Here is a 15,239-nt window from a genome sequence, read left to right on the forward strand (position 1 = left end):
TGAGTTAATTAGATATTAGGAAAAATATTTCTTAAACCCAAATATAATCAAATATTTATATTCCATTTGTATTCTAACGAATACTATATTTAGTATATTTAATATTCGAATTGAAAAAAAGTATTGTAAGTATATAAAATATTGATTTCAAGTTTTCGCATAGTTCTTTTTCTCTTTCTAGTAACTCTGAGACGGAGCCAGATATCCGGCTAAATTGAGGGTCTCTATATCCGTATTTGTATCCGGCGGATGTGCAATTCTATTATCTGTCTCTAGTTCCGGAAAATGGGATATCCGAACATCCAGATATCCGTTAAAATTTAGGATATCCACAGATATCCGGATCCGATCGGTTAGTCAATTTTTTTTTATTATTATGAATACTACCTGTTTTAGTAAAAGAAACAATACTAGGGATACCAAATACATAAGATTTATGTTTGATACATCAAATTACCAACAGTTCAACAAAAAAAAAAAAGCAAAAAGTTCAAAAGATTGATGTATCTTGATGTCCCTCTTCCTTGATATCTGAAAAAGAGAGAAAAATATGTGTTACATATATGAAATTCATAATAACATCTAGAAAGACTATTCTGATTTTAGAGGGTAAAAAATCTAAGATTACATCATCCTCACACACCCATTAAGCTTTGGTCATGGCTGTAAATTTGAAGTCTTCACTTCTATAAATAATAAGTAGCAATCATTAGTACTTGAAAAGCTATAAAAATTCACAAACCTAGAAGATATATAACAAAAAAAAAAGACATATTACCAGATTCAATATACTCAAGCTCAGCAACTATTTCTTCCACTCTTAAATCTTCATCATTGTCACGATACCAATCTTGGGTACAAATCAAAGCTTCCACAACTCTTGGTGTGAGGGAACTACGAAAGCGATCTAGTACTCGACTACTTGTACTAAATGCAGATTCTGATGCGACTGTTGACACAGGTATGGCCAGCATATCTCTTGCCATCAGGGACAAAACCTTATATTTAGATCTAGTTGTCTTCCACCAATGCAATATGTCAAAATCAGGATTCTTTCGATCCTCTCGAATATCATCCAAATAATACTCCAGCTCTGACTTTGTTGAATCAGCCTCTACACTTTCCTCATCATCAAACATCTCATCCATCATTACATGTCTCTGTGTTCTGTCCTTAGAACGATCTAACCCTGAATTTACATTACCATCGGATCCCACTGATTCTTGTAATTGCAAAGATGTATAATATTCAAATAATCTGTCTAAAGCGTTTGTGATCTTGGTAATCAAAAAACTAGCCTCAGAGTTAGGATAAGTACCTTGAATCATCCACTTTACCCATCTCATTTTGTATCGCGGATCAAGAACTGCAACAACATAGATCATCATGTTTGTATTGTCAAAATTGCCCCAATACTTATAAAACATGAGCTTCATTTTTTCAGCCATAGCTTTCTTGTATTCATCCCCCATTGTGTCCATCTTCATAATCATCCAGCCCACACCGAATATTTCTTTCATATATGTATTGCCAGTTACATATTTAAATCCAGAAATATTCACAGTTGCATCATAAAAATACTGCAAGATAGGTGATAAAGCAGTTGCATAAGCCCAATCACTATCACTTGGTGCAGCCTTGCAGATCTTAGTAAACTCTACAACATACTTCTCATCTTCTAGCTCCAACATATAAACCCTTTCTTGAGAGCCACAGCAGATTGTAGCATTAAAAATGTGGAGTTCCATCTTGTCTCAACATCTAAGCAAAGACCAGCCTTTGTCTCAACCTTTTGATGCTCTAAACATTCCCTAAACCTTTTCAGCCTACTTGGTGAAGATCTAACATACCTAACAGCTGATCGGATCCTTAAGATTGCACCATGTACCTCTTGAAGACCATCTCTCACAGAGATACTACCTTTATAGTTTCTAAAAAACTTTCTAAGCTTGCTCCTTTCATCTTCAAAAATCTCGAATGCATCTCTAGTCACAGTTTTGCGACAAGGCATTACAAAAAGTGGTTGAGATATCTGCATGAAACGTATGAACCCCTTATGTTCAACAAATCTGAAAGGTAACTCATCCATGATAATCATTTCTACCAATGTTTTGCGACTTGCAGACGGACTAAATGCTACTAAAGACGACACTTTACTACTAGCTCTACCATCTCCTTGATTCCGATGAAACAAGGTTGACTGTTTCATTTTTCCCATCCCTTTCACCATCAAGTTCTTCCTGAGGCATCATTTTGCATGTTTTAAGGTGACCTCCCATTGCACTAGTTGTGACACCATCCTTAGTTCTACAACTAATCATTCCAGAACAATGCATACACTTAGCCTTACCATATACTTCAGACTCCACAAAATGCAACCAGACTATCGACTTCTTCTTTGATAGTTCAGACCCAGAAGCTGTTGAAAATTTTGTCTCTTCAGTGTTCTCATGCAACTCAGGTTCAGCACTCTCATCCGCATTGCCGCAATTGCCTGTGGATTTTGTAGTTTCGGCTTCCATCTATACAGAAAAATAAAAGCACACATTCATGTCAACAACACGTTCATGTCAAGCACAATCAAGTTAATCTGTTGATATACTCTCATAAGGGTCGAGATTAAAATGAACATAACCAGAGTTGTTTTAAGAAAAAGATCTGTTGATACTTGATTAAAATAAACACAATCAAGTAAATCTGTTGATACTTGATTTGAAACCATGAATGGGGAGAGATTTTTCTTACTTTTCAAGAAGCTCCAAAGAAAGATCTGTAGTAGAAGAAGCAAGCCGCAAGTTTTGATCCCTCTTTATTCTCTTTCGCAAAATCGCAAGCAGACAACAACAATGGCGTAATTTTTTTTTCTGGGACAACAGCTTGACCTAATGTCTCCACTCTCCAGTCTCCACGAGCTTTTGTTACTTTAGTTAATTAAAAAAAACAAAAAAAAATTGTTGATAAGTGATGGAAAAACGATGACATGTGTTTTATTGGGCTTATGCCTTATGGGCTCTAATAAAAATAGTTGGACGTTGTTGTTTATAAACTATTAACCAAGCCCACATGTAATATAAACATAAATACACAACTACTTCGGATATCCGGATATCCGGTTCTAGTTATTTTAACTATCCGGATCCGGATCTGGCCGGATCCGTAAAACCACTATCCGGATCCGGATCCGCTTATACCGGATATCCTATTTTCCGGAGCGGAGCATGGCGGATGCCGGATCGGATACCGGATCCCGGATAGTAAGTCTCAGGGCTACTTACCAGTATAGTTTACAATTAATTAGGTTTATCTTACAATTTATTATTTATATAAACATCAAAAATATATAGTATGCATCTTTCAAAACAACTTATTAAGTTTGTGAAAAAACTCTTTCAAAATTTTAACTAGTTATAACTAATATAAATGTATAAACATATATAGATATATATATATATTAGTATATCACATTAATCTCATTTTCGTGTCTCTTGGGTTGATTGTAAACTCATGAATCCAAATATTCGGTCATATCTATATATTCATGCCCACACGCATATGATTCCGACCCAAAGTTAACTTTATTCAAACATAAGAATGAAAAGTTCATGATGGATAGGAATTACATAAGAGCAGAGGAAAAATTACCTTCCCCTAATGCGTACAAGCTAGACATTAATATATGCCCATCACTTGTTTGTTGTAGTTAAATCTGAAAATAGAAATATAAAATAAAAGGTGCACAAAAAAAAATATATATATATATATATATATAATAAAAATTAGAGAGAGAGAGAAAGGTGAGGCGAGGAACTATAGCTAAATAGTGTTGGATCACATGAGGAGGAAATTAGTACAAAATAGGGAAAGAGCAAAAAACAATAACACATCCCCACATGCCCTCCACTTTGTCTCGTGAGTTGTTAGGTTGTGCTTAAACACGCTTTATCTCATCCTCCTTATATTCTAGTAGTATATATAAAACCATGAATTGTATTATAATTAGTGATCAATATCACTCGCAATCTCATAGTTCTTTGATGATATGTATTATTTGTATTCAATATTCGATTTTTCTCTAAAGCATAAGAAATTGGTTAGATACATTTAAAAAAAAAAAAAAAACAAACGGATTTATCAAGAGTTTTTTTACACGTTTTGGAGAAAGAAAGGAATATTACAAAAGGAAAGTAAAAGAAAAACGAAATGGTCAATTCAAGTGAAAAGAAGAAGAAGAGGTTAGTGTGACGTCGTTTTCATGGTGTGATGTGTGCCACGTGAACTGACTCTGCAACTCACGTGAGAAAAACACTGTTGTATCTCAAGCGTCAGGACATAAATAGATTTTCGAACATTAAGATCAAAGGACGATTTAGTAATAATACATCTTGACTAGGAACTGTTTATTTGATAGGGAGAGATTAAAAATGCCACAAACCGACCTATCCAGTTCTCCTTAACCATTCGTGGTTCGGTTGGCCACAATCATGCTCTCATCGTCGTCTAATATATAATTCAGTCAATAAATCAAATTATTATCTCCCATTTTATGTTTTTCAACATATTAATTGCCCATTGTATATTCAACTTGAGTTTGTAAAAAAAGGAAAAAACGTATAAAGTAGGTTTTACACACACAAAATAAGGAAAGTTTTAACTTTTAAGTATGATTGCTGTAACTAACTCGTACTACTGACTTTATCTAAGTAAAATGAAATACTTAATTTAAAGCAAACGCTTACATAACACTATTTTTAAAAATGAATCTTTAGGACATCCATACAATACCATGTTTTATTTCCTACGCATAAAAGTATCTATAAAATTAATTCTTAAAATAACGCATGTAAAAGAAAAAATCATTCACGGAATCGCAAATCACTAAAAATATATATACAAATGCATGGGTCGCATATAATTAATCAATTATCATGTTATTATGTAGAATAGCTTGATCTAATTCAAAATAAAATCAATGTGAGATCTCATCACAACCAACCAGGTTCAATGCACACGCTAACAACTAATTTAAAATCAAGATTTGATAGTTTATAAGAAAGAGTGAACAATATTCAATCAAACATCTATTCACATGTTATTATCTACTAATTAAGGAATATATTTAATCAATGATCTTTACCTGCATTTATTACATTTGATCAAAACCTTTCCCTTCTCAAAAACTTAATAATCAAAAATGTAAACCTTAATAAAAAGGGTTTAAAACCTTAATAACTTTTGTCACACATATTAACATAAAAAAAAAGAGTGTGTGGGAGAGCATCTCATCCGAATTAGCTGGCTTCTTTACTTCTTTGTTGCCTTGTAAAGGGGACTATTAGTTGTCTCTAATCATTGTTATTATCTTAATAATATAACAACAAATTAAAATAATCATAAAAGCAGAGTAGAGAGAAAAGAAGAATAAGAAGCTGGATATTTGAAGGGAAAAACAAATGTATTTAGCAATATGCGGACATTCCTCTGTACAATGCACAGGAATCCTCTTAGGGATCAGTTAACAAATACTTATAAATCTAACATGTGACTTAGGGAAAATAACAAGAGAGATTAAACAAGTAATGATGCCATTAAAATTTATAAATTAGTAAAATAAACATACGATCGATTGTGAGAGAGCTTTTTGGATCTAAAATGAGAAGGACACGTGGCAGTTGCGCCGCGTAAAACGCGCCGTATCACGTGATAAGGGAAACCTTTTAGTTTTTGGCAGCCTACCCTCTTCTCTGTTCTCTCAGCCTCCTCCCCCCCATCCATCACGTGGCCAACTCACACCTCTCGACTATTGCGGGTCCCACTTTTCTTTTTTACGCTATCCCGTTTTCACTCTTTTTTTTTTTTTTTTTCTTCCTTATATAAGAATTTTAGTTTTCTAATTATGGATATAAAAAAGCTAATGACGTACTTCAAAAAAATAACGCAGCGTAAAACTTCAAAAAAAAAAAAGAAGAAGAGATACTCTAACCATTTTTATCCATTTACTATACAAGATAGAAACTGTAACCGTTAAATGGCAATGAAAAGTAATCCAAAAATTAGTTTTACTAACTTTTGTACAAAACTATTCAGAATTTCAGAGTGTATTGTCTTGCCACTAACGAAACCCCAACACCATAAATCAGTTACTATTGAGTATGTTGACAATGTTATTATTTTTTTTTTTTGTGCTATGACAATGTTATAAATGCTAGCTTTTGGGGCTGGACAAACCAAGTTAGCTTGTTAGATCTCGGGTCGCATATACAATTGTGTGTGATATATATATATATATATATATATCCGGTTGTGAGATCTGATATCACGTCTGACTTGATTGGTGAACGTAGTTTTCATGCCATATAGAGAGACTATAGAGTCATGCGTGTGCCAAGTTTGAACTGAGATTTATGTATAACCACATTTTATATATATATATATATATATATATATCTTATTTCAACACATATCTAGTAGTGGCTGATATCATTTAAACAAAAAAATGCTTCTCACAAAAAAAAACTTAAATGTATTATGGATTATGTAAGAATTTTCGTACACCATAGTTTAAATCACTTTACATGTACAAAGCTGCGTTAAACCTAATTATTGTTTTCTAGATTATCACATATTCTCATGTATATATTTCCTTTGATAACAAGATTGCTTTACTTTTGGCATGAACCAAAATAAGTGGATCGTCCAAATAAAATATTTATTCTAAAGTGAAATATTTCTGAAATAAGGTTACAAAAATATCAGAAAAGAACTATAGCCGTTATTATATACAGTCAGTAAAAAAAAAAAGAAGGTGAAAAGTGAGATTTGCAAGAGGGAGGGTGGTCACGTGGGGGTGCCCATTCCCTGCCGTTAATGTAAATCAGGCACACTTGCCTTCCGTCTCGGCGTGCGGTGGGTCCCTTTAGAGAGTCGCCGGTACTGTTGAATCTTGTTGTATAAGAGAAGACACTTTTTTGACGCCGTTTAACTCCGTTTAACTCCAAACGAACGTTGCGCTGCCGTTAAATTGGTACGGGCGCAAAATGGGAGAGGGAGAGAGATAAGAGACGTGAGGGGCACGTGCCTTACTAGAGAGAGAAGCGGTGGCGACCGGTCACTTTCTCGTGATGGTATCACGTGAGGCAATTTTACTCATCCCTATGGGTCCTCCTCCTCCTAAGCATTTATTTTCTTCCTTTTTTTTAACTCTGACAGAAATAAATATGAGAGAGCGAGAGCGAGAGAGAGAGAGAGAGGTATTACACTATTACATTACAACTCGAGGTAAAGTAAAGTAATAAAAAATCGTGGGTCCTTTTTTGTGAATATTATGTTCTTTCTTAGTCCCTTTGTGAATAAATAGCAGACACTTGTGATTCTCTCTCTCTCTCTGGTGCTTGCTGCTCTCTCTAGTCTTGAGTTGCCAATTTAACACTATACTATACAATTGTGGAATTGTAACCTCATTACAAAGACAATTAGCTTTGAGTTGTCAAAAGACGTATATAACTAATCACCAAAACAAACTTAAAAATATGTAATATGTGTTAAGTCATATTTTACCATGGAACCTACTGTTATAACAATTACATCATTGTCTCGTTAACATAATGAAAAAGGGATATTCTCTCTAATGACGTTTTTAATGGAGGATTAAAAGAAATAAAGAAGATAAGATAAATTATGCTGGGAATAGAAGGAGAGGGCATGTGCTGTCCTTTCTCGAGTGACCTGTCGGTTTATGGGTCATTGATAATACGTGAAAGCGAAAGCTGTGGAGAGAGAGTTTTATTTAATAAATATCACCACTAATATTATACCATCACATTCAGAAGAGAAGAGACGACAAGAGAGACGAGAGAAGACAGACTCTCTCTCAATTCATCAATTGCACAAAAAAGAGAAGATGTGTTTTCTTTTGTTCTGTTCCCACACTGGTTTCTCGCTTACGTGGCTCTTTTTCTCACGTGCTGGACTTGGGCTTTCCCTTTTTTATTTTATTTATTTATTTAGTATTATTCTTCTTACTGGATGGCGATTTCGATTAGGACGCGGCCCATTCAGAATTCGACAAGTGTCTCCTCTATAGCAATTTTTTTTTATTCCACTGATACTTTTGGACCAATCAAAAAAGAAGAATAATAATGTATTTCGCTTGGTCCAAAAGTATCTCACTCTAGAAAAAAAAACTCCTTTTTTTATGTCAAATAATAAAAGCATGATACATTTTGACAACAAAATAAAAATAAAGCAACGATAAATTATGGGCCATGGGCCGATATGGGGCACATGTCCCAATAGTTCGACCCGGCCCTTTTCAGCGCTTTCGGAGATTTTCATGCGTTTTCGGTTCGACTAAACGACGGCGTCTTGCATCAACGAGGTGAGAATTTATAACGCAGATCCTCCTCGCTCGATTCAACGATTTCTCACAATTCGTCCGATACTGAGATTACTCTTGTTCCTCCTCCTCCGCCGTGTGTTTGAGGCGACGAAATTGGTTTCAGATTCAGTCGTAGTTTTCTCTCGTTCCTTCCTTCTCTAGCTTTTTTCATGGATCTGTCACACCAGCGAGTTGAGCAGTCTCAGGTAACTCCTCCTCACCACGATAGTGTCCATGGTGATTTTGGTAACGAATCGCGATCCGAGTCTTGTTTTGGTGTGATAGAGGGAAGAGGTTGCGACATGGTTATTGAATTAGGGTTGGAATCTGGCGGGAGTGTTGTTGTTGAGAATTTAGGTGATAGTAGTAGTGATATTGATGTTGGTAACGGTTTTGATGAACCTGATGACGACGATTTCTTCGCTGAGCGGAGGGATTTTGGGCCTGAGTTTCGCGATATCGCTTCGTTGGGGAGTAATATCCGTTTGATTACTGTCGAATCGGGTTCTGATGGTGAGGATCTTGAGAATGAGAGGGAGATTTGGGGGATTGATTTGGATGAAGAAGATGTCTATGTCAATGATGATGATGATGTTGATGGTGAATATGATGATGATGTTAGTGTGACTATCCCTCTTTGTTGGGATTCACTCCAGTTAGAAGATCGTGGAGTCACAATTGCTGCTAATGAATTTGATTGGGAGGAAGTTGATGATGGTGTTGGTGATGTTGTAGGGGAAGAGATTGAGTTACGAAGCGGTTTTGCTGAAGTTGATTTCAACGACGAAAGTTCAGTTTCGGTTTCTGTCTCGCCGATTATCTCATTAGAGGAGTTACCAACAAGGGAAAGAGCAGAGGGAAATCGTGGGTGGGAAGTTTTGCTGAATCATACTCTGGAGATCAACTTTGATGTGGAAAACAGAGAGCTGTATATTGTTGGTGACCATGACGATTATTTTCAAACAAACGAGTATGAGATGTTGTTTGAACAGTTTGCTGATGCTGAGGTTTCCGTTCTCGGGTTACCCCCAACTTCCAAATCTTTTCTCAAGAATCTCCCAATGGTTCGATTGGAAGGTGAGAGCAATGATGATGGTGTGGGTGTGGTTGTCTGTGCGGTTTGCAAAGATGAGATGAATATCGGAAACGAAGCGGTTCAGTTGCCCTGTAATCATAAGTATCATAGTGAATGTATTGTACCGTGGCTCAAAGTAAGGAACACATGTCCTGTTTGTCGCCATGAATTGCCTACAGATGATGCAGAGTATGAGCAAAGGAAGATCCAGAGAACAACAAGTACTTTTGACCTGGCTCTGTAAATGGTACACATCATCCTCTATGTAAGATTTTTTGTGTTGAGTAGAGTTAAGAATGTATATATATTCTATGTCTGGATTGTGTCAAGCGTCTCCTTTGTTGTTTCTTTTTTTTCTAGTATCCCGCCTCATTGTGTGACCTATGTGATGGTGAAAGCTTTAGGAGGCTAGCTTTACATAGAAGAACATATGTATTTATTTTGATGTTTGCCTTGCTTTGATCTCGTTTTATTGACCTGGTTTATTACCTATATATATATATATATACTTTTTTTGGTTTATGCGAATGTTGTCTGGATTTGATATTTACAAATAATAACTAGTAGCTACGATTTAAATCAACCCTGGTTTTCAATTTCTTTTGCTTGACAGCTTTTTTATGTTAAAAAGAGTTCGATTAATCCGTTTGTGGAAACAACGTTGCCGTTTGGTAAACCTAATCTTACTGAATTGAAATCTGTTACACATCACAATCTTCTTTTGTTATTTTTTGTCCCTTACTAATCTTCAAAGTTCATCGGTACCTCTTGTTTAAGAAATACAGTAAACATTAATGACTCATTTTGCTGTGGCGCACTAATGTTTTTGGTTAGAGGTTAATTGTGTTTAGAAACAAACATTTTATTTTTACAGAGCCATATTTAAAATACTGACAACACAGCAACATTGAATTACAACAGATGAACACCAAGAGTTTTCGCATAAATTTGGTTTTAGTGAAAGTTATAAAAGTAAAGGACATGAAAACCGAACAGCTTTAAAAGAAACTAGAGCTCATGAGATTCATCAATAAAAGTCACGTATTTATATATTCATTTTCAACTCTTGTTTCTATGTTTGATGAAAATGTTATCTATATTATATATGTTTAATTTTTTCGTTTTAAATTTGACAAAATTAACCTTGACAGATGTGAAACTGCAAGTGACAATTTTGTCAAAAGGTTAAAGGTGTGCCACTAGAAACTGTAGTTAACTAGGAGCTGGTGAAAATTTCCAAATGCATAAAGAAGACGCTGGCTGAACAAGAAACCCCAGTTAAGAACATTTATATAACTGTTGAATGCTTAATGACTCAATGCAATTAAATTTATTTATCTCACTAGTTAAAAAAGATAAACTTTTTTTGTTTTTGGTTAAAGGGTTTACTTAAGAACTTCAACTTGAGCTACAAGACAAAGATATATATGTACTTTCTCTGATCTAAAGATTATTATTGTAATCCAAAAATCTCTTTCTCTCTCCCTTTCTATATTTCTTTCTCAAATTCCATCATCTAAAAACCAAACATGGAGGCTGATAAAGATCAACAATACCCTTCTCATTATTTCAATCTTTCCGAAGGAAATCCATCTCGTAACAATGATTTCAACTCGATGTTCCTACAAAACCCACATGATGAAGACTTCCATGTTCATGACCATCATCAAGTCGACAATCATGAACAGCACCATCATCATCAACCGAGTGTTGTGGTGGATCAAGAGAAGAGGCTAAGGAGGAGGGCGTCTAATCGAGAATCGGTAAGAAGATCGCGGATGCGGGAGAGGAAGAAGATGGAATGGTTGAAAATGCAAGTAGCACAAATCATGGGGTCCAATCAGTTCTTGTCTAACAAATATATCAGCTTGTTGGAGTACAGCAACCAGATCTTGCAAGAGAATTCACAGCTCAAAGAGACACTCTCTTCATTATTTCAGGAATATACTATATTCAATGGAGAACACGATGATGGTACGCCAAGATTTATCAATGGTTTTGATTTAAATCAACAATATCCACATCAACCAACTTAACTCTTAAGCCGAAAAAGGTTATATTTATATACTCCAATGCTTCAATTCAAACATTATTTGCTTATATACTACTAATTAAAGCTATCTAGTGGATTATATATACTTACACTAGATTGAATAATTGTGTTTATATATATATTGCTTCATGAATCTCTTAATATCTCTTTTGCTTCTTCTTCCCTTTGATTTCTACTTTCCCATTGGTTCTTCTAAAAGCTTCCGTGTTTGAAAAAAGAAAAAAAAAAATCTCCGTCAGAAAAAAATTGTAGGAATCTACAAATGTCATTTGTTTTGTTTTTACCTTTTAACAGCAAATGACGAGACAAGTACATAGATTAATGTCAAAAATTGATATTAACATGGTTTCATACTGATAAATTTAATGAAATATTTTCGAGGAATTCATCATAATTAATATATACATATTAGTATTGAACCAATTGTGGGTTTGTCGTTATGATTTTTTTACGGATAAACAACAATAATCCAATAAGTAGATATGTTGTTAAAGCAGAGATGATCTGGTGATTTAAAATTCTTGCTGTTAAGAAAAAATCTATCGTAAAAACTTGTTCGAAAAGAAACAAAATCTTGGCACACAAAAATTAAAATAAGAAAATATATATACTGTTGCCATATAAGATGCCCACACGGCCACACACTTATACTTCCCGAACAAATATGTCTATAATATTGCAATTGATGACAACGTAACAAAAAGGTTTCTCACAAACTATCGACAAATCGACATATCCGTATTGTTTTCGTGGTTGTACACTCAGTTGAAACTATACCGAGTACTTTTAAAAATCTCAATTTAGTCCATATATAACCTTCATTATTTGTTTAAAATCATACACCTTTATGTTAAGCTTTTTTTTGTGTGTGTATATCGAGTCAATGAAACGTCTTCTTTTTTTAGTACTTAATTAAACTAAAACTCATGTGAAATCCATAGACCTTTTTTCTAAACATCCTCTTCGGATCCAATCCTAATCAAATCTTAAAAAAAAAACGTGGGAAGCAATTGTTGGGGGTACGTATAAGGAGCAATGATTCGACATTAGTCTCGAACTATAGATCAATTTGTGTAGTTACTGCAGGGGGTGCATGTGAACAAATGTCAAAAACAAACTTGGGGTAAAAGGACAAAAAAAATAAAAAGAATTGCAGAGAGATACACGTGCAGAAGAGATATGTCCCCTATGGTCACAAAACATGTTTCCCTGTCTGTACTAAAGATACAACCAAAGATGATGGGTTCTTATTTTCTGTCTCGATTCTCAATTATAATACAACTCACACTGTGTGCACGTGTGTGTCAATGCCAACCAAATCTATGCAACATTATTTATAAAAAAAAAGTTCTAAATGTTCATATTTCTTGTAAGTATACAATTTTTTTTTTTTTTGTATTGTTCAATCAATCAGTGTAGTGTTCTTTACTAAAAAGATGACAAGCTTACTTCAATTTTTTGTTGCTGTATATGTGTTGTCCAACAAGTGAGCTCCTTACATGTCATTAGAAGAGGATGATCACAAATCCTTTCTGCACATAATTATGAATATAGATATATTTTTGGTTTATTGCTTTGCAATGGTGATTTTAGTAGCTAGAGGTGGAGTTCATTTTTAAAAGTTGCCGTACGTGGAGGTTAATTAAGATAGTTTGCATATATTGATTTGTCAACATGTGTTAAAATGTTGATTCTATATTGCGCCTTGCGCGTGAAGATGATTTTAACATTAGTATATAGAGAAGATATGTCTTAATTTCTCCACTAATTATCAATTGGTTTTGAAATGATAAGCCTGACACGTTCTGGTTGTGGGTATAGTATATTGGATCAATCGTTAAAATAGCTAAAATCATTAAATTTATTTATTATAGATAATAAATTTCTATTTATAAAATTATAAATTCTCATTAATGTGATGTAAACATAGCAGATATCATAAAAAGTTAATGTATATATGTAGTATGAAAAAATTAATACATATAGAAATAATAATTAGAATAAGTAAACTAAGATGGCATACCTAATTCCATAATGGGGGTACTATGGTGACCATAAAGAAACCCATGATGGAATGCATTGATGAACACCTCAAGAGAACCAAGCTATACATCATTATCATCAATTCATCATCTTCATCGCTGTATCTGTACTATGATCGCGTTTTAATTACTCACACACGTCTTTAACATAGCTACACTACATAATTAGCAAATCATCGTATAGAGATATTTATTTTTTTCATAATTAAAACAAAAGGACATAACATTTGGGATCATGTAAGAAAAATAACATTGGAATTGAACATAACACTTGAATAAACATAGACACAAAGTCAATATATAAAATCAAACTAACCCTTTTTGTCTAACAGAACCAACGTAGCTATGAACTACACTGTAGCTATCATTAGCATCATCATAATCATGATTATCTCCATCAATATCATCTTCATCATCATTGATGTTGTTGTGAACCCTAGTCGTCTCCACCAAAACCATCTCTTCATTAGTCTTTTTCTTCTTCTTCATTACAGAGTTTTGCTCCTCAATCTCTTGGGCAAGTTTGAGACATGTGGCTTCCATGGGACCAGAAGATGCATCAGAATCCATCGAATCACCACCATCGCTATCTTCTTCTTCTTCTTCATCATCATCGTCATAGTAACAGCCGTCGTGATTATGATCATGAGACTGTGAGGCTAAATACATCGTCCATCCAGATTCACAGCTGCGACAATCTTCATCGGATCTTAAGATGTTTGCAGACTCCATTTCCTTTCTAATTACAACTCTCGTTTTTGTGTCTATATATATATAATAAATAGACGAAGAAGAAACGAAAAAGAGACCCTAAACAAAGAGACCAACAAAAATTAAAAACCCTAAAGTGAGACAGTAACAAGAAGAAGCTGAGATATTAAGTAAACAATCCAACAAGCAAGTATGCGTATATCATCAGTGTATGGACGTAAAACGCGTATATAAAATATGTGAATGTGTGTGTCTATCAGTGTATGTATGTAAATGCATTTGGTGATAAAAGACAAAATAAGAGGTTTTTTAGAAAAAGAAAAAAATTAATTGAATATAATTTAAGAGTTATTACTTTGGGAAAAAGGGAATATTCTGTCAAAAAAAAAAGAGAAAAATGAAAATAACTTGATTTTGTTTTTTTTTTGAGGAAATTAAAAGATAATTAGAGGCTGACTTTTATAAAAGATAAGGGGAGAGGTTGGGTGGAAGAGATAGAGATGGAGAAGAGGTTGTATTTAAAACACCTGAGAATTGCTATTTATCTCTCATCTTCTTTCTGACCAAAGAACAGCTCACTACCTAAATTTACGTATAAAAATTAAATAATACAAGACAAACATACCCATCCAATTAATAATTTGTTTTCAAAATAAATAAAAACTAGAAAAAAACTAAAGAAACCACATTAATTTAGCATAAACAAAGAAGAAACACACATGCATTATTTGTAGTTGAAATATTTATGTTGATTTATCACAAGATAAAAACATGTCACTCCATATATATACTTCTTTTTAGATAATTAAATAGACAAATATGCATCACACAGAAAAGACAGTGTAAACCGTAATCAAACAATATATTTTCCGTGTATGATTTATAATAGTGTGATTATCATATAAGATATTTTAGTTTTTAGAAAATATAATATGATGTTTATAATTACAAAATTTGCATGAAATTCATGTTATTAAAAAAAAA

At 33.8% G+C, this 15,239-nt stretch overlaps 2 protein-coding genes and 1 pseudogene across 3 annotated transcripts; 2 read left to right on the plus strand and 1 right to left on the minus strand.

Moving 5' to 3' along the window:
• The first annotated feature begins 8,243 nt into the window (after positions 1 to 8,243).
• Positions 8,244 to 9,971, plus strand: LOC104734832 (uncharacterized). The gene has a single exon (XM_010454489.3). The coding sequence runs from the start codon at positions 8,545 to 8,547 to the stop codon at positions 9,691 to 9,693; it is 1,149 nt and encodes a 382-aa protein (XP_010452791.1). The 5' UTR covers positions 8,244 to 8,544; the 3' UTR covers positions 9,694 to 9,971.
• A 634-nt stretch (positions 9,972 to 10,605) lies between these two features.
• LOC147929157 (uncharacterized) lies at positions 10,606 to 11,643 on the plus strand. Its single transcript, XM_087482745.1, has one exon. It carries the CDS (start codon positions 10,979 to 10,981, stop codon positions 11,483 to 11,485), a length of 507 nt encoding a protein of 168 aa, XP_087338871.1. The 5' UTR covers positions 10,606 to 10,978; the 3' UTR covers positions 11,486 to 11,643.
• A 2,066-nt stretch (positions 11,644 to 13,709) lies between these two features.
• Positions 13,710 to 14,519, minus strand: LOC104734833 (protein SUPPRESSOR OF PHYTOCHROME B 5 pseudogene; annotated as a pseudogene). Its single transcript, XR_015578844.1, has one exon. The product of XR_015578844.1 is annotated as a protein SUPPRESSOR OF PHYTOCHROME B 5 pseudogene (transcript).
• Between the last annotated feature and the right edge of the window lie 720 nt (positions 14,520 to 15,239).

The sequence above is a fragment of the Camelina sativa genome, chromosome 13, assembly GCF_030686135.1.
Source record: "Camelina sativa cultivar CO46 ecotype springtype chromosome 13, ASM3068613v1".
Taxonomy (NCBI): domain Eukaryota; kingdom Viridiplantae; phylum Streptophyta; class Magnoliopsida; order Brassicales; family Brassicaceae; genus Camelina; species Camelina sativa.

Bases quoted from the DNA above. Each gene is read 5' to 3' on its own strand.
- LOC147929157 (XM_087482745.1), top strand. From the start codon at position 10,979: ATGGAGGCTGATAAAGATCAACAATACCCTTCTCATTATTTCAATCTT.
- LOC104734832 (XM_010454489.3), top strand. From the start codon at position 8,545: ATGGATCTGTCACACCAGCGAGTTGAGCAGTCTCAGGTAACTCCTCCT.